The 19286-nt window shown below is 44.2% G+C and overlaps 1 protein-coding gene across 2 annotated transcripts in view; it reads left to right on the top strand.

Annotated features, from left to right (window-relative positions):
- Window positions 1-13625: 13625 nt before the first annotated feature.
- Window positions 13626-19286, top strand: part of LOC120508760 (connector enhancer of kinase suppressor of ras 2-like) — a 164809-nt gene continuing 159148 nt past the window's right edge. For both annotated transcript variants that reach the window (XM_039722659.1, XM_039722658.1), the window contains exons 1-2: window positions 13626-13727; window positions 13987-14060. In XM_039722659.1, coding sequence (XP_039578593.1) covers window positions 13687-13727; window positions 13987-14060 — 115 coding nt within the window. In that variant the 5' untranslated portion in view covers window positions 13626-13686. The remainder of the gene's footprint in view (window positions 13728-13986; window positions 14061-19286) is intronic.

The following is a 19286-nucleotide window of genomic DNA, read 5'->3' as shown; positions in this document are numbered from 1 at the left end:
ATGAATCACTATTTGTTTAAGTAATTTCCTCAGATGAAGGAAATTAGTGGTACTTGTGGTAGCACTACATTATTGTTTCCAACCTGTTTTACTTCCTCTCCATTTAATCTTGTTTAATCTCAGCCAAGATGAAATGAAATGATGTGACATTAAAGGGAAGCATTTGTAAAAAGAGGGGAAGGTTATTTCCTAATCCCTGGTGATGCAGTTTGCACTTTGGGGCTCCTGATGGATGTTTCTTTGGGAACAACCATTCCCAGAAATGCCTTTAATCTCCTTTGAGGTGGGACAAATGCCCAGCCTGGTTCAGGTGCAGGTGCAGCCACTGTCACCCAGCTGTCCCCACGAGGCAGAGCTCTGGTGAGGCACTTACAGCAGCATTTGGGGCACAGATAGAGTTGTCTCCTTTTAAATGCAACAGCACAGGAACTCAGGACAAATCTCATGGATCATATCAAAAGCCATTTTAGTCCTGGCTGACTTTTTGGTGGGTGTTTTGTGTTAGAGCACTGGGGTAACTCCCACACAGAGTGATCCCCACAGCTGGAATCCCAGCAGTCAGTATTTGAGATTATAGAAAACATTTATCATATTTTAGTGCACCAAGGATGGGCTGTGGGATTTGAGTGTCCTGACAGTATCAAAGTGTTGCTGACCAGGGAATTTCCAGTTATGGAACCTTAATTAACATTACTCATCAGCATTCATCAGTATCAATAACTGACTTTGATCTCTGTGTTTTCCAATGAAAAATATATATTTAATACATTTAGTTATAAAATACTAATAATATATTTTACATTCACATGGACATTTTGCTTCATTTTGCCCCCAGAATAACCTTCTGGGGTCTTTCTTCTCCCAACCCCATGGTCCCTTCCAGGACCCCGTTCCAGCCCCCTGGGGCCACCTCAGTCCTGGCTGTGACCCTGCTCTGTGGGGAGCACCCACTCCTGGCTCCCGGGAAGCAGCTGCTTCCACTGTGCCTTAACACATCCTATTAAAAAAAAAAGCTTTTTGATATAATATGGGGGGAGAAATAGCTGTTAGCAGTGTATTTCAGTAAAGCTCCCAGAGCAAGAGCAGCAGCGAGCTGTCATGCTACGGAGCTGATGGATTTGCTCAGCAGCCCTAAATCACTGTGTTTATCTCGGATTCCCAGCTAATGAAAGGGTGCAGGGTGCTGCAAGCCACGGAGCTTAAGCTCCATTAACTAATCAATTTCTGACTCTGGGAATTAAAAAAAAAAAACAAAAACGGGGAGAGAAGCTGTGGTCACTTGTACAGGTTCAGAGGAGCGGGGCTCAAAGCAGCGTTTCAACAGCAGCAGGAAAATTGGGGGACAAAGGAGATGCCAGATATCACTTGGTTTGCTGAGAGAACACAGGGCAGTGAAACAGGGCAATGCACGTCCAGGATGTGCTTTGGAAGTGTGAAACATGGGAAGGAAGAAATAAATGTATCATTCCCAATGGGATGTGGGAGTGCAGCCCAGCGAGCCGCAGAAAAGGATCTCTGTCCTTTGCAGGGCTTCAGACAGGGGCCGGGAAGGTGCCCTGGTGCCATTCCCCAAAGCTGGACATGGCCCTGCTCCCGGAGCATCTGTGCAGGTGTGGCAGGGAGGCTGCAGGGGCAGCAGCAGCCCCTGCCCAGGTTAATTAGCTGTGCCCTTCAGCGGGGATCAGGAGAGGTTTGAAAGCATCTCAAGCCAGCCAGGGAGGATTGAAGAAAAGCAAATAGCCCAACTTCGTGGCAGAGTTATTGCCAGGGATTCGACTTAATCGGGATCTGTGTCAGCCTCCTTGATGGGCCCCCTGCAAGTCATTTGTGTTAGGTAAACATTTGCAAATGGACTTTTTGTATTCGTGGCTTCATTTGGGAAAGGGAAAAAAAAAAAAAAGGAATACCTTATCAGCAGTACTGGTGTCTGAACTCTACAGAAACATTTAGACCTTTCAAACGAAATGTCAAGTTGTTCCTATTTAGTCAAATTCTTGCAAATTTAAGCTAATTAACATAACCACTTTCCAAGTCAGAGCAGGCCCTTATGCTGTGCTTAAGTGGTTTAATACATGAATTCTTTCTGATTGCCACAGCCCCACGTTTGTGTCTGTAGGAGGAGAAGGGAAAGTTCTGAGTCCAAAGGGTTTTTTTTAATCCATGCCACAAGATGGACATAAATGGAACTTCTTCATGGACATAAATGTAACTTTGCTATGATCATTTTTAATACAGAATGATATTGTTTTCCTGAGCCAACTAAGAAATGTGAGCCAGCTGAAATTTCTGGGACACAACTGACTCAAAAGGAATATTCAAATAATCATGATTGGCTTTTAATTACATGAGTGACCCAACAGGCCCACAAAAGGTGATTCCAGGAAATGGGAATTTAATTCTGTATTGCTTTCTAATGTCAGTCCTCTCCCTGTCACATCCCTGTGAAAGCTCACCTTGATTTTGTATCACTTTCTAGGTGCTGCACTGGCAAAGGAATGTTTGGAAATTGAGATTCAAATCAAGTCATATTTTAGAGCTATTAACTTGGTACAGCTGAAATTGTACAAAGGGGAATGCTTATATTCAGCATAAAAATTTTATTTGCCTGGGGGAGATTTTAGTGTCCAAGACACACATTTGTGATAAATAGCAGAATTTGAAAATGCTCTTTCAATCTACAAGGTCACAGTCTGCAAGCAGAGACCCAAAGCTGAAAAGATAGGAAAATGTGAGTAATAATTCCTGAAAAGTTTTGATTCTGGTGGCAATTTAACAGCAAAATAATTAACTTTTATATTCTAGTCTGCATATTGGAATTCCAACTAGGGTGATGTTCTACCAGAAAAGTTCATCAGAGATTTATTAAGAAACAGTGTACAAAGTTTTAGCAATAAATTAATATATTTTAAAATTAATCTCTTTTTTATGTCACTTTTTTCATAGCTAATGATACGTATTTTTGCTTAAGTGTGAAAACATGTCACTTATAATTTTAGGGGGAAAAGCTTTCAACAAAATTTTCAGCCTAAGCTATTTTTAATCCTCACATTTTCTGCGAATAAGTAGAAATAAGAAAATGAATTGTGCTGTGAAAAGCCACTAAAACAGTTTTTCCCCCAGGAGATTATAAATATCTGTATATATGGGCAGAACATTCAATTAACATGAGAAATGCCCTGCTAAGTTTCATGATGATGAACTGGGAGAGTAGCAGCAATACAGCAAAACTGGCGAGCTATACAAAAGGAGTAAGAACTTTCTTAGCAAGATACATGATTGCAGAAATTAGACATTTGTTAAAAAGATGTGATGCAGAAATGCAGCAAATGTGGCACTTCATCAAGAAAATGGGCAGGCAGCATTAAACATAAGTGACGGTGTGGGGTTTAGTTTAGAATGCAAAATGAATTTATAAATAATAGATGGAGATAATATGGATAGTTTTAGATAGATTAATGGAACCTTCCAAAAAAATGGAATTTTTTTCCTAACTGTTTCAAATTAATTTAAGACGGCTGCACAGTCACGCCCCTTCCCCAAAGAGTTAACAAAATGTTAAATGGGTAGCTCACATGATGGAAAGTTATTATCCTGAGATGAGCCTTGGAGGTATTATGGGGAAGAGGGAGATAATATTGGAATATATGACTTTGATTTTTATTTAAACATTATAGCTTGAAAGAGTCACTAAAATCCTTGAGCTCTTCCCGGCGGAAGACACAGGGCCTTGTCTGCAGGGACCAGGAAATAAGGGACAAGTCCTTAACAGGTTTCTCACCTGCCTCACCTTTTCCCAGCCCTGGCTCACAGCAGTAACACCTGCAGAGAGGCTGCGTAGCCCAAAATTGCTGCTGCTGCCATTGCACTGAACAGAAAAATAAACCCACAACAGCTCAAACTGCAGGAGAGCTTTTCCCTGGGGAAAAGCTGAGACCTGGAGCTGCTGGACTGGATTCAACTGGGGAACGAGCAGGAGCTTGAGAATCAAAGCTGGTGAAACTCAGTGACCTGGGGAATTGCTGGTGGACGTGCAGGAGACTCCAAGGGCAAGGCTTGGGCATGGCCATGTCTGTGTTGAAAGCCTTGGCTCCTTGTTTTAGGATGAGATATTTTGATACGTGCATTTCTAATCATGCTCACAGGCAAAACAAGCCCAGCTAAGGGAAGAGATAAAAATGCAGGTTTTTCTCACTCTGAAGAGTCTGAAAAAGAAAAGACAGACTCCTCATGGAGACCTGAAGGGGAAAGTAGCTGCTGGAAGGCTTGAAGGACACAGATCCCGAGGAAATGTGCAGTGGATCAGATATATCAGAAATCAGAGAGTGTTTGAAGAACTGCTGTTGCAGTAACTGTTGGAAACCCCTAAACCAAGGGATCTACCCCTGGATTTTTATGGCAGGGCTGTGGCTGGTGTTTGGTGGCTGCAGAACATCCTGTCCTTCCCTCCCAGGGGACAGCAGGACCGAGAGCTGCCGGGATGTGGAAGGAAGGAAGGAGCAGGAAGGGGAGCAGGAGCTGCAGATGGCTGAGGGCTCTGACAGCCCTTCCTATCAACAAGGTTTCTGGATGGCAGGCCTTCATTTTGGAGCTGAGCTGGTGCAATTTGTGACTACAAGAAAGTGAGAGAGAAATGAAAGCTGGCCCTGAAGCACAGCTGCAGAGCTCCCCAGCTCTTGGCAATTAGTTTATGCCTGCCTCGGCTTGATCAGAGCACGTCTTGTCACCATCTAACATGGCTTCAGGTTGTCCAGAAGGAAAACATCGTGTTGTTTGCTTGCCAGGCCCTTTCAAAATAAAGCTACTGTTGCATGTAAGAGAGAGCAGAGCTGTTTGGAATGGAAAGAGCAGGGGAAGAGCCCTGAGAAATTAATTACGGGAGGAAAGCTGGTTGCTGATGCAAAGCTCCTGGTTAAGAGCAAAGGGCATGCTGCTGGGATGCAGAGGAAAACACGACAGGACACATCACCATCATCTCCTCGGTCTCTAAACAGCAAATCAAGTTAATTTGGAGAGACAGGCTGAAGGGAAGAGACCTTTTTATTCTGCATCCTTCTTTCGGATCAGTGTTCAACTCTGTGTGGCTACAGAAAGGATGAAAAATGTCCAGCTCTGCCCTTAGAGCTGAGGTTTCCTCATTCACAGATGTATCAAGGGCAGGACAGGAAGCCTCACGTACTAAATTCTCTGAAGTGCCCATGGTGAAGGCTGCAGCAGATGTTTTCGTGTCAGGTTAGTCTGGCAGGTATTCGTGGCTCACACGAATTTTCTTTTTCAAGCTTTCAGATTCTTGTATCTCAATTTCTGCTCACAATATTAAGGCAACACAGAACCTGGCTCCAGTCACACGCTGGGAATGTCTCTGTGGTCACAGCCAGTCCTCCAAGCAAATATTGAGTCTAACTAAACATGGAGAATGAAGAGGCTACTGGAGCATAAAGCAGGAGCATAATCTCTGAGGTTTTAACCAGGGCATTAGGAAGACCTAATAATAGCAGGGCTTTGCAGAGATGCTAAGATAAAGGAAAAGCCATCTTGAGAATGCCTTGAAGAAAAGCTTTTGCTGTCACCTGTCACTTGGCAACATGAAAGACAAGCTTGGACCGAAAATCACAGGGGAAAATGAAGATGGGATGATAATAATTGTCACAATTTATGAATCTGACATTCCCCGTGCCAGCACATCCTGGGTCACCCCATCAGATATCTCTGCAAGGCAAAATGACTCTCTGAGTATTGAAGTCCATGCTCAGACATTTCTGTGAGGCACATTTTGCCGTGGGATGGTGGAGAAGGAGATAATGATGGAACACAAAAGAATAAAGTGATTTTTCTCAGTGGAATGGTTCTCCACACCATGGCCCAGAGTGCACCCAGGCTCTCCTGGACACTTGAGCATGAGCTTGTCCCTCCTCTCCCACCACACTGAGGGTCCCTCAATGGCAAAACAAGTCCATTTCCAACATTGCTGCATATTTTCTTCACACCATAAATGTCACACAGAACATACAGCCCAGGTTTCACAGAATCCCTGCATATTCTGAGTTGGTTCCCTGATTGCTTTAGGAAAATCAACAGGCACTTTGTGCTTCAAAGCCAACTTTCCAGCCAGCAAATAATGAATTGCAAGGGAATGTGGTATCAATGGTTTGGAAGTTTTATTACTGTTGTCAAGTTTTCCATTATTACTGGGGTTTTTTTTCCCAAAGTAATATCATTTACCTAATGTAGTGAGAAGCAGATGGTTTATTGCTTAAAAGTTGTTATGTGATTCTTGCAGAGAAAGTATATTGAACATTTATTCCATTTTTATCAAATAAATATTTTCCATTTATTTACTAGAGGAAGGGGAAAGGCAAATACCAATCATATTGTATATAAATGAATATGGATATATTGACAGGAAATTAAACATATTGTAGTAATAAATATTCTGACATTTTATTTTCTTCAAAGAAAAGGAGCTGGAGTTAGCAGTACTCAAATTTTAAAATTATCATGATTTATGGTCAAAAAAAAGAGTTCTGAAAATTTAGTCTGATTTCCATAATACCTACAAGATAAAAGCCATTGATCCATGTGTAATAAATTTGCCATCACACAGATGATTCCTGTCGAGCTGGAAATTATTTTGGGAGAGATTGCCCAGTTCTGCCCTCAGAAATTCTCATGCTGACCCCGTGACTGTCAGTACTGTGAGCTCCATGTCATGGAAAACTGAATTAAGAGAGTGAATCCATTCTGAGCATGGAATTGCCTGCACAGTGCTACAGGATCCCTCTGAAGCTGCACGTGAGGCTCAAAGAGTCTTGGTGCAAGATATTCCCTATTTCTCCTTAATTTAGTCACTGTAGTCAGTTCTGAACTGAGCAGAAATTTTTAGGTGTTCCTGGAGGAATTCTGTGTAGGAAAATGGTAACAAAGGATCTGTCTGCAGGAGATCAGTGAAGCAGATGAGGCCCCTGTGCTCTGTTTCCCAGCAGCTCAAAGTGAAGACTTACCCAAATATCTGTGTCCTCAGGAAGTTTCTTTGGGGAAGGATCTGTGACTTGTGGTGGCACAAGCCCCCAGATGGAAACTTCCTTGGCAAGGTGGGAGCCTCTTCCACTGGCACTGCTTCAGGGGACTTTCTTTGTGTGATGCCTCAGGTTTCAGCTTTTATATTTTTCAGGTTCTGTGCTGCTTTAGTGTGGGTCTGAGCTTCATATCAGGGGATGGTGAGCTCTGCACAGAGCAGGGAGACAAAGCAATTCCTGCTCCAGCTGGGGACCAAGGACAAATGATCCCAATCTCAGCCCAGGAGCACAAACCCCGTGGGCTGGAGAGAGAAAAACAAGCAGGGTGGGACTGCAGGGGCTGCAGCTGGAACTGGACACTGAACTGCAATGTGCACATGGAGCAGAGCTGAGCCCAGGGAGAGACCCCGGCAGCGCTCGTGCATTTTGGGACCATTTGGGTTCATCTTGGGTGCAGCCCTGGCTGGGCTCTGGTGCTGCCCAAGGTGCATCCATGGAGGAGATCCTTTTAATAAATCCCTATTTTATTCTGTAATTCTGTCCAGCCTCTGTTCCAGATCAGCATTCTCAAGGCATCACTTGTATCTCTGCTTTGAAGTTTGTCTCAGGGATTCCCAGATGGGAACATTCCCTCTTATTTGGGGCTCTTTGGGAGACTCTAAATATGTTGGTGATATCAACAAACAGGCTGAAAACAGAGGATCCTGTTTCCCTTAATATGAAAACATTTCAGTGTTCTCTGCTCATTTGCAGGCAGAGTCAAAGAACACAAAGTTCATCCTCTGTGAGAAAAAATTACCCCGGTTGTAACTTCATAATGTCTTCACTGAAATCAGTGGGTTTCTCTTGGAGAAGAATGACATTTTTTTCAGTTAATTTTCTACATTATATCTTTGACGTGAATACACTTCAGTTGCATTTTAAACTCTGGATAGGGCTGCAAAAAGTGATCTTTTTTCCATAAGATGTGTAATCTAGAGATCCTGTTTTATAGAAAAGCCACTCTTGATGTCAAGGAAGTGTAACAACAGCTAAAGGGCAGCTCCTGAAAAAAAGAAAGGTGATGTGATGATGAAAGTGATGCAAGACAGGAGGAAGTTTGCAGTGCCTCTGTTCATGATGTTCATGTTCTGTGGCTAAATAGAGGATTTCAGTCCCAAGAGAGGTCAGAGGAGGAGCTTTTGTGAACATTAAAATACACAGAGAAAAAAGCAGTGCACAAAACCATCTCAGCCATGTCAAGACATATTTTTTAGTAAGTGATAATGAAATTATTTCTCTACATTCCTGAGAAACTAAGTATTTCTTGCATTTTTGTAATGTTAGCCCTGATTTCCAGACTATTTAAAAGGGTTTTTTAATACCCAATTAATGTAAAGTATCATAAATTATGACTAACACACATTAATAAAACAGTTTTATCGTCTAATGGAGTGTGAAAAAATATAAATTTCTAATAAGGGTCTATGTAAAAACTGGGATATCAATGCCTGTGATGGAAAAGCAAAGACTACAGTGGGTTCTTATGGAAAGGAAAAAAAAGAAAACTTTAGGTTGATAAAACAGCAGCGAGGATGAAATGCAATTAATTAATTAATTAAGTGGGGTTTATTAAAAGGGAGGCTGCGGGCGGGTGCGGAGCCAGCAGATGGCACTCCAGAATGTGGAACAGCATCCTCCCCATCGCGGGGCTCCGGGGCCACGGCAGCAGAGCACGGAGGGGCTGAGCCTCCCCTGGCACGGAGAACCTCCAAAGAGGCTCTGGGAATCACGGGATCCTGGGATGGTTTGGGTCGGCAGGGAGCCTAAAGCCCATCCAGTGCCTCCCCCGCCATGGCAGGGACGCCTTGCACTGTCCCAGGCTGCTCCAAGTGTCCCCAGCACACCAGGGGAAGAGGATGGGGATGTTCTGCTCCTCCTGGGGCTGGGCTGAAGTCCCCAGGCTGAGATCTCTCCTCTCTCTCTCATGTGGGGGAACATGAAATAGCAATGGAATCTTTATCACAGAATCCCAGGCTGGTCTGGGTTGGAAGGGACCTTAAAGCCCATCCCATTTCACCCCCTGCCATGGCCAGGGACACCTTCCACTTGCTCCAAGCCCTGTCCAACCTGGCCTGGGACACTTCCAGGGATCCAGGGGCAGCCACAGCTTCTCTGGACACAGCAATGCAAAACCCTCCCAAGAGATTGGCTCTGCTTGTTGGAGCGTGGTGCTGAGAACACCATGGGTGTGATTGAATCCCTGGGTGGCTTGATCCCTGTCCCTTCCAACTCAGAATGTCCTGTGATCTGAAATAAAGACTGATGGATCATGTGAAACCCACCCACTGACCCTCTCTGGGAGATGGGAATGATCCAAACCCTTTCCTCACAGCCCACCCCCAGTGAGAGGGTTCTCATTGTGAAAATGCAAGTCCTGATTCCAAAATAATAGTTGGAGGCCTCCTTTGTCATCCAAGGACAATCTAAATGAGTGGAATCATTCCCAGGCTGCTCAAAGCACAGGAGCCTCCCCCAGCTCTGCTGAGCTGGCTGTCCTGTGAGGACAGAGCCCAGCCCCTCAGTTTGTAAAGCCAGGGTTAAGTAAGGCCAAGGTTTATCCCTAAACAGGAGAATCTGTCAATCCCTGTCCTCAGCCTAAGCTGGGTTTTGTTCCTCCCAGCACATTTATTGCTCTCATGCAACTTCACCAGAGGCACTTTTCTTGCCATCTCTCAACAAGTGTCTCAGGTTGGAGGCATCAGGGGTTGGAGGCATCAGGCAGAACCTGGCCTAGAACAGAACTGACCAAAACTCTTTAGCTCCATTCTGTTTTTTAAGAATATGTTCTTTTCCACAAAAAACAGCTGTATAATACGTGAATGCTACATGATAAAAAGCTTCAGTGATAACCGAGAGTTCAACAGTCAATTCCTTGGAGATTCTGCTTACTTTTCCATTAATAATATGAATTATAGATGTCCTAAGTTATAACATTACATACCACTTTTCCAAGGCATTCATGACTTATTTAATCTGGAACTGCATGTTCTTGTTTTTCCATAATGGACATCAAATGCCATGTCAAGACTTTATTAAACTAACCCTCTCCTAAAGGACTTATTTCACAACATGCAAGTTATTTCTTCATCAAAGAAGATGAGAATAATTGTTGCCAAATGAAAACTGCAAGAAATACATGATTGTTCTAAGTGTTAGAGTGACTATGGTACCAGATTTGAACATAATCCTTAATTGGAAAGTTATCACTGGCCATGAAATACACAAGAACATTTAAGTGCCTCCCACAGTGACCATGAAAATACAGAGACTGATGGTTTAATTAGCAATCCCAGAGATACCAGGCAGTGCTCAAAAGCTACAGCACTCTCAGCATTATTGCTGGGAAGGAGGAGGGACTCCAAACCTTTCCACCAGTCTGTTCAGCCTTAGGCCTTTGCTGTCAAAGGCAGCAGCAATGATTATGGGCTGGAATTACCAGATTATTTTATATAGGCCTTTGACAACAACGCTGCTTCGTAGTGAAAGCTCTGCTTCCTTTCTCCCTTTCAAATGCCTCCCTTTGCTCCAATGCTTATGCAGACTTCAGTCAGAAAGTATTTCTCATTTACATGACCTAGATAGAATAATAGTGAGAAAGATGTTCCTTGATCTTCTTTCTCTTGATTTGCTACATTCAGCCTGGAAGAAAAACACAGTCATGGGAATGCATTGTTGCTTTTATGTTGGCATTAGGAAGCAGTGCTAGGTATGGTGGGGGATAGATCTAGGCAGAAGCCTTGCAATAAACAGGCAGGAAAACACATGCCACAGATTTAGGGATAACATAGTTTTGCCTATTTTTTTTTAATCGTTTTTTAGTGACTTCACCCACTTGATCCCACTGCAGTGGCCCATGGCTGACAGGAGGGGTGAGGAGCCTGCCAGGGGTGAAGGTCACAGCTCAGTGCAGGTGGTGCATTCCATGATTTCTCATTCCAGAGAAGGCACAGGGGACAGCCTGCATCAAAAAGTGCTCTGAACTGACTTGAACCTGGCTCCAGAAATAGTCTGGGCTCCATTTGGCCTTTCTGATGCTCAGCTGGATCCATCCCTGAGTCCCATGCCTGCCACAGGCTCCTCTCCTGATCTTGCCATGTTCCTGTGACATTCCTGTGGGAGTGAGGAATAAATCTTTCCAGACACAACAAAAGAAGAAGCAGAGGAAATCCCCAGGTGGAACCATCCATGGGCTGCCACGCTGAACTTACCCTTGGGAGTAGCTGAAGGAGCATTCCCTGGGGTTGGAACAATTTGTGACAAACCAGGGCCATGAGCACTGATCTTTGCAATGGAGAATGAACCTGAATAAATCATCAGGAAAGACAGAAACTGAGCTTTTTTTAAGAGCTTTGAATATTTTATTCCAAGAAGTAGAACAAAAAAGTAGATGGTTGTCCTGAAGGTTGTAAAATCCCAGAATACAGGCAAACTGTGGCTGGTGATGATGAGGAAAATCACAGGAGTTTATCTAACAGCCAGGGTCTTCCAGCCAAATTACAGCTCCTGCCTGAGCCAGCACCATGGATAACAGTGGGAATAAATGAAAATGCAAACCATCTTTGGGGGAGGAGCCTCAGTAACAGGACGTAAAAGATTTAGAAGGTTCTCTTTGTGAAAATGGAAGTCCTGATTCCAAAATAATAGTTGGCAGCCTCTTTTGTTATCCAAGGACAATTTAAATGAGTGGAATTATTCCCATTGACATTGATGAGCTTTGAATTCAGGCTTCATCCTCTTTCAAAAATATGTCCAAATATATTTAAAAAAGTGCCCAGTCAAGGCTGGGTAGGAAATGTGAGACAAAGGGGCATTGACAGAATGTCTGTCAAATGACAGGAATTAGGGAAGTAGTCCAAACAATCGTGAATGAAGATTTTTTTGTGTGCAAATGTGTCGAAATACCAAGTCCATACACAATATTCCTTATCTCAAATTCCTTCATGCTGGTATTGAACCTTAAAAAATTAAGAATTTGAAGAAAGAATAGCCCCCAAACAACTTGTACAGTTTCCAATAGCTAATAGAAATATTTATTCTGATTCTAGCCCACTGTTGCCTAAAAAGAGAAGTATTGTGCCTTTGAGAGCTTTGTCATTATGATGTCCATTGTAAACAGCTATTTAGACAGAACTAAAGCTACTGAAAGTGGTCTCCCAAAACTCAGAGAGGAAGCTGACATGCTGCTCAGCCTTCTTGAAGGAGAATTGATGTGAATCCTTTTGTGAAGAAGATCTGTGCTCTGAGCACTCCAAATACATCATAGAATACTAATCACACTATTTCCCAAAGCTAAAGAAAAATAAAAAAGGATAGAGTGCATCACTGAGCTGAGAATGGCACATCTCTTTGGAGATGCTTTAGTGGGGGGAAAGATGCCTGTCTGCATCCTTAACTGTATAAAAAAGAACCTTGAAAGGGTAGAGGATGAACTGCCAGGGAGTAGGTTAAGATGGGATTTTAAGACATTCTTCCCTGTGAAGGTGGGGAGGCTCTGAGGTTGCCCAGAGCAGATTTGGCTGCTCCTGAATCCCTGGAAGTGCCCAAGACCAGGTTGGACAGGGCTTGGAGCAAGTGGAAGGTGTCCCTGGCCATGGCAGGGGGTGAAATGGGATGGGCTTTAAGGTCCCTTCCACCCCAGACCAGCCTGGGATTCTGTGATAAAGATTCCATTGCTATTTCATGTTCCCCCACACGAGAGAGAGGAGAGATCTGAGCCTGGGGACTTCAGCCCAGCCCCAGGGGAGCAGAACATCACCATCCTCTTCCCCTGATGTGCTGGGGAAACTTGGAGCAGTGCAGGAGAAAAAGGCACAGAGGAAAGATCTCTGAAGAAAAAGGTGGAACTGTTTTGTTCTGCCTTTTTTTCTGGTCTCTGAGTTTCTCCCCTTTACATAAAATAGTGGGGCTGCAGATCCCAGACAAAGGTTGGAGCCTGCAGCACCTTCCCAGCCACAGGATGCAGAATTTGTGCTGCAGGAGGTGCAGAAAATCACAAATGGGTCCAAAAAGTGCTGTTTGGCACGTCTCATTGAAATGTTTCACCTTCATCTGTCAGAAGGGTAGTAAACTTTAGGATTAGGAATACTTAAAACATTTTTTTTCCTTCATAACAAAAGGGAGACATAGACTAATGATGCCAGTACTGAGAGTCAAAATACTTGCTGTCTTGTCTATCCTAAAGTGCTGTAGTAGTATAAATTGCCTCCTCAATGCTGTCATTCTTTCCCCACGAAATGAGCAGCTCATAGGAGGAAATATCCTGGCTCTGAATGTGGCCAAAAAAAAAAAAAGAGTTTTCTCCCAATAGTTTTTTTCTTGGGTAAGACTTTTCATACTGTGTTTGACATTCTGAATTACATGATTACACAGTACAAGACTCCAGCAACATCTCGCATTGTAAAGATGGAGATGCTCAGCATTTTGCCAGATGCCAGGCGATATCCTGACGTTTCTCTCTTCACTTTAAGCCGGGTGACAGTCAGCATATTCACAATGAAGCCGAGACAATCTGCTATCAAGTTACAGTAGTGACATTCTCCCTGATGAGGATCCCGGGGCTGGCTGGGATAAAGCAGCTCCGCCGAGCGCGGCGTGCGGAGCGGCCGCGGCGGGGATGCTCCGTGTGTAATCCATGTTTGATCCGTGCCGCTGGCTCGGCGGGCACAGGCTTTGGTAAGTAAGTCTGTACTGCACCATTTCCTGGCTCGGTGCTCCGGGTGTTGCAGGCTGTGTGCAGTGGGGGAGGTGCCAGAGCTGATCAAGCAGTGTAATTTTATACATTACTGAATCAGTGCAGGAGGAACCTGGAGGGACAAAGCATCATCTTCTCTTTGAACTGCGCCGGAAAATCCGACAGCTCTCGTAGCCCAGCCATGCTCTGATACAATTTTTCTCTCTTTTTTTCCCCCCGATTTTGGTGTGAATGATAAAGTGATCTGATGATGGCTCTCGTTATGGAACCTATTAGCAAGTGGACGCCCAAGCAAGTAGTGGATTGGATGAAAGGTAGGATCGTTTATTGCCGTGTATTGTCTGTACTTCGGATCCTGGCAATTTGCATCCGTGCTCTCGCATTCTTTGTTTTGGGAAGAGTTTATTCAGTTGCGATCATCCCTGTGCTGCTTTGCCCGGCAGTTGTTAGAGACAGGGCTGAGGAGAGGCTGCTGGAGCTGGGCTGTGCTGTGGGAATTGCAACCGGCAGCGGAGCAGGGATCAACTGCATTTGTTGGACAATGCGGACGCAAAGTGTCTGTGTCTCACGGCTCCATTATGCCTCGCACAGGGTAGCGCCGGGATGTTTGGCTGCTTTAAATTTGCCCTGATTACTCTGGTTTGCTCATATCAGCTGATCTGATGCAGTGGCTGTGCAGCGCTTGTCTGTAGTTTTGGGTACCACCAGGAGCACCAGGAGCCGGGGGCTGGACTGAGGCATCCTGCTCCCTTAGGGACGTGTCCTGCTCCATCCAGGCTCCCTTAGGGACGTGTCCTGCCCTGCCCAGGCTCCCCTGGGGACGTGTCCTGCCCTGCCCAGGCTGCCAGCCCGGGTCCGAGGCTCCGCGCCAGCCGTGGAAGGCGCAGGGCTGAGCGCGGCTCCGCGGGGAAACTCGCCGGGATAACTTGACAGGAATGATGATTTCCCTGCACATTCGCAGTTTCACAACACAGCCGTCAGCTGTGACATGTTTTGCCTGACAATGCTCGGCTGCGCTGCAAACAGACCGGGATGGATGGGAGGGCGAGGGATTGTTCTGATGATAAGTGGTTTAAATTTCTGCGGGGCGGGGGGAGGATGTATTCCCACCGTGGGATGCATTAGTGTTGTTATACAGTGCTTCTGATGAGCTGCCTGTCTTTGAGACAAATAACTCCTGCCACGGGGGATCTCTGTTATATAAGGAGAAGAGGTGCAAATTTGGGGTGTAGGTTACTCGTGGAAATGATTCCTGTAATGTGATGACTGAACTTATGGCAGGGTTGAATTGGATGCCCACTCCAATGCCCTTAAAGCTTCCAAAGTATTCTCATTAATAGAGGAATGGTTCTGATCTCATTTTGCTGAGCTACATCACACTTCACTGGAATTGGGCTCTTTTGGTGCTCATCAAACACGTTGCCATTATCAGCTAATTATTCTTCTACAAGCACAGAGTCTTGTGAAGCAAACGGTGTTTGGGGGAATGGATGTACTCTGTTTCTCAAGTGTTTGGGAGCTCGGGGTAATTGGGAGGGTTTAAACAGGTCATTGGGATGGATCCTAAACCTTTAGATAGAGAATTGATTCCCAGGCTCCAATGTCATTAGGTGACAGCAAATCCTGATGTATTTGCAGAGGAGTTTTCTGACCCACACCTTCATTCCTAGTAAATAAAAGAGTTAAAAAGTAGACAGATCACTCTGCTAATTTAACTCCTTACTTGAATTATAATGTCAATTAAGTGTCAAAGCATGTAGAATACTTGTTGCTAAATTTAAAATTACTTCCTGCTACTTTTTTATCTTTCCTGATGCAATAATTATGTATTGGGGAAGAGCAATCCATGATGTGCAGTGGAGGAAGGTCACACAAGCAGCAGGTTTTTACATGTCTGGAGTTGCCTGCCGGTTGGATTTCCATACCAGCCTGCACAGTGCACCATCCACAGGGATATCTGGAGTAGGCAGCATTGTCAGTGCTCTGTGTTCAGGCATAAGCAAATATAATGCAGTGAACACTGAAGTATTCACAACGTTGATATTTTCCTTGGCAGCATGAGCTGCACATCCACAAAACAGGAAAGTTGCACATTTGTCCATTTCCCCCACGTTAACATTACAAGCCTCCTTTTTATCCCTTTGCAGATGCATTGTTCAGCTGCAGCCAAAGAAAAGACCTAACCCATACAAATGGCAGGCTGGGGTCAGTTTAAAACTACTTGTAACTACCTTACTTTGCAAAAATTGCCCAACTGTGGCCACTATTTGCCTGTAATTTCCATGTGTTGTGCAGCTCAGCTCTGTTGGCTACACTCACTCTGCTAAATCCATGTGCCAGGGAGGTCGAGGGTCTGCACAGGCAGAGATTTGCAGTGATAAGGGAGCTTTTATGTAGTCCTTCTATTCTAAAAGGTCACTTCTTTCACAGCATTAAGAGATAAATTAAAGACACTTTCAAAAAATTACCACTTTAGGAATGAGTATTATCTTGACTGCAGACAGCAACACGTTAACAAACAATGGAACAAATATTGCCTCTGTAATATACCTTTGGGGGGCTTAAAAATATGTAGAAAATCAGTTTTATTTGTGGAGATTGTAAATGATAACATATTTCACAGGGAAATGATAGCAATGTGCTTTTAAAACTTGCATTTATCATCCCTTGAAGCCATTAGAACTTATTCCTAAAATCTGTTAGCAAAGCCCATGTTTTGAAACTAACTAGCAGTGAGTACCAGAAGCATCAAATAACTGTAGAGAAGATGGAAGGAAGCCACGAAAATGATGTTAATGGTTTGAGACCCAGGTCCCCAGAATGTGTCCTGGTTACAGCATCCAAAGAGAGCAGCAGCTGCAGCCTGAGCCCCCCCAAGAGGAGACACCCTTCTGTTCTTTTCCTTTAGGAAATGTTACTTGCCAAAAAAGTAAAAATTGGTAGGCTTTAAGGAACATTGTAATGACAAGTTGGCATCTTGTATTTATCCACAGTTCCTTTCTGAGGAACGCACTCAACTGGAATTCAATTAGGGAACTGCATCTGATGGTGTGGACAACCTGAAAAGGCCATGCAAGTCTGGGGAAATTGATTCCTGAGGCTCTCAGAGGTTCTAGAAGTTAAAACTCTGCATAGTTTTGTCTCTATACAAACATATTTTGTTAAGTTCAGCAGACACAGCACTGTGGTTAAAAGGGAAGGTTTCAAAGGAGCTGACAACATTAATTGGGGAGGTATTTTTAGCAACAGTTTTTAGTCAGTATTCTTTTTTTCCCCCCAAATTTTCCAACATTTTAAACATCTCCAAATGCTTTTCAGGTGTTTTCCCTGGTTTCAGCCATTTCTTACATAACTTACCTGTTTTCCTGGGGATGTGTTCTATGGACCCAAAAGAAATGGCTTTTTTTAAGAAAAACCTTTGCCTTGCTCAGATTTCCCCATTAGAAAACAAACATTACCCATAAAGCTCCCCAGTACCTTCAGGGTCAGAGTGGTTCCTAACAGGTCACTTTTCCCTGGATTAGTTTAACATATTAATGGGAATAAATGGCAAACTGCCCTCCAAGATCTGCATCTGGAATGCTTTACCTGGAGATTTTTGTTGCTTTTTGGTGCAGGAGCTCCCTGTGAAACTCAGGAACACTTTGCAGGTCATCAGTGAATGCTCCAAACCCAAATCCATCTATTGTAACCTGCACTGAGCAGGGGAGTCCTGTACAGGGTCTGGGGGTTTGGGGTGCAGAGGGGAGCTAGGCTGTCTTACTGAATTAACAAAAGGGTGAGAGTTTGTGTTTCCATTGGGGGCAAAATCTGATGGGAATTCTCTGTACTTTTACAAGCAAGAGCATTGGAGATGTTGTACTTCCTAAGGGGAGCAGTTTACAAGTAGGTCATTTAAAATGTGAACTCATTTACAGGGAAGTGACACCTCTGTCCAAATAAATACTCACTTTTCAAAGCAGTCCAAGGAAACGAAACGAAATACAATGCAATGAAATACAGCTGTGACTTTCAGAGAATGCAGTGTTATTGAACAGCTGAAAATTAAAATGGGAAACCAGCTATTCCTTAAGTACCTGTAATAACTCCACACAGAGTCTGTGATTCAAAGTCCTGGGGACTGACAGGTTTGTCTGCCAAAACAGCCTGCAGTGGACGTTTCTCTCCTAATAAATGGTCTGCTGTAGATACTCATTTCACAACTGCGAGCCATTTTTCCCCCCTTTAAATCTAGAATTTCTGCACCCTCAACAGGAGATGCAGACATAAAAAAAAATAAAAATTAATTCAGTTGGTAAACTGATTAACTATGCTGCACTGATCCTGTGCAGAATAATTATATGTTTAGCTGAAGGGTTTTCCTTAGCATGTAATTCCCTGATTTCAGGCTGGCTCATGAAAGGGAAGGCAGGCAGGGAGGAGTGGAGAGCAGGCAAGCTGATGACGTGAGAGGACTTGTTAACATTCCCATCACGCCGGGCTCGGCAAACCCCTCTCCCTCTCCCTTTGCTTCCCACTGGATCCCTACCTGTGCTGGGGCTCTGCCAGGGAGCCTCCTCTCTTTGCAGGACATATTGATGAAATCTCAGAAGGTGCTGGAAGCACGGCTGGACATGGTGACCCCTGCACGGGCAGCCCTGGGGGTGTGAGCTGGGTGATGCTTGGCTTCCCTGCTCCCCCCTCCTGACCCCGGAATCCCAGAATGCAGGAGCACAATTCCACCAGATGCAATTTGAAACCGGAGTGGAGAACTCAGGTCATCCCTTATTTAGAAAAATGTAGGTTTTATAGCATCTTTTCAGCTCTTTCTGAAGACAAATAGGTTTGGGAGAGACCTGAGCCACAAGTGCAGAATTAGAGTTCAATTTCCAAGCTGTTCCAAAGTAAAGGTTTCACTGTTTTCCTCTGCTCTCACCCCTTGTACAACTGAAACAAACAATTTGCTCTTGTGGCTCCCCCACTGGATTCCTGTGTTCCACTGGCACCACATTTCCAGTTGTCTGTAGGAAGCCACTGAATCAGAATTGGCTGCAATTCCTCCCCGATTTCTCTCACAAGTTTGGGATTTTAATGCTTCTTAGTAATGAATTTTGTCAACAACTCCTGAGTGCTGTAAACTGTTTGCTTTTGAAGGGTCAGCAGAGCCCACCTCAGCTGACAGCTTTGCAGTGTAAGTGCTAAAGGTCAGATTTCAAGGAACAAATTCCCAACATTCAGCAGAGTTAAGTGTTGGAGTAAGCTGTCCAGGCAGGTTGGGCCATTCCCTCTGTAGGAGGTTTTGGACACAACTGAGAAGAGCTCCAGTGTCCCTCTGGAAGTGTTTCTGTGCCCAGTCTGTCCCCAGCAGAGTGACCTAATGTCTTCTCAAGGCTTCTACCAGCTCAGACAAGACCTTGGGATGGTTTCTTGCTTGGGAATCACCCTTATCTTTGAAATGTGAAAAGTCCCAAAGAGATCATAGCTCTGGCTTCCTCCTGGATATTTCACAGTTTGCATTTCCCAGAATAACCATGGGAGATGATGCCCAGACATCTAAAGCT

This window comes from Passer montanus, unplaced genomic scaffold, assembly GCF_014805655.1.
Source record: "Passer montanus isolate IOZ18808 unplaced genomic scaffold, ASM1480565v1 scaffold49, whole genome shotgun sequence".
Classification (NCBI taxonomy): Eukaryota; Metazoa; Chordata; class Aves; order Passeriformes; family Passeridae; genus Passer; species Passer montanus.
This window is presented reverse-complemented; position numbering and strand designations above follow the sequence as displayed.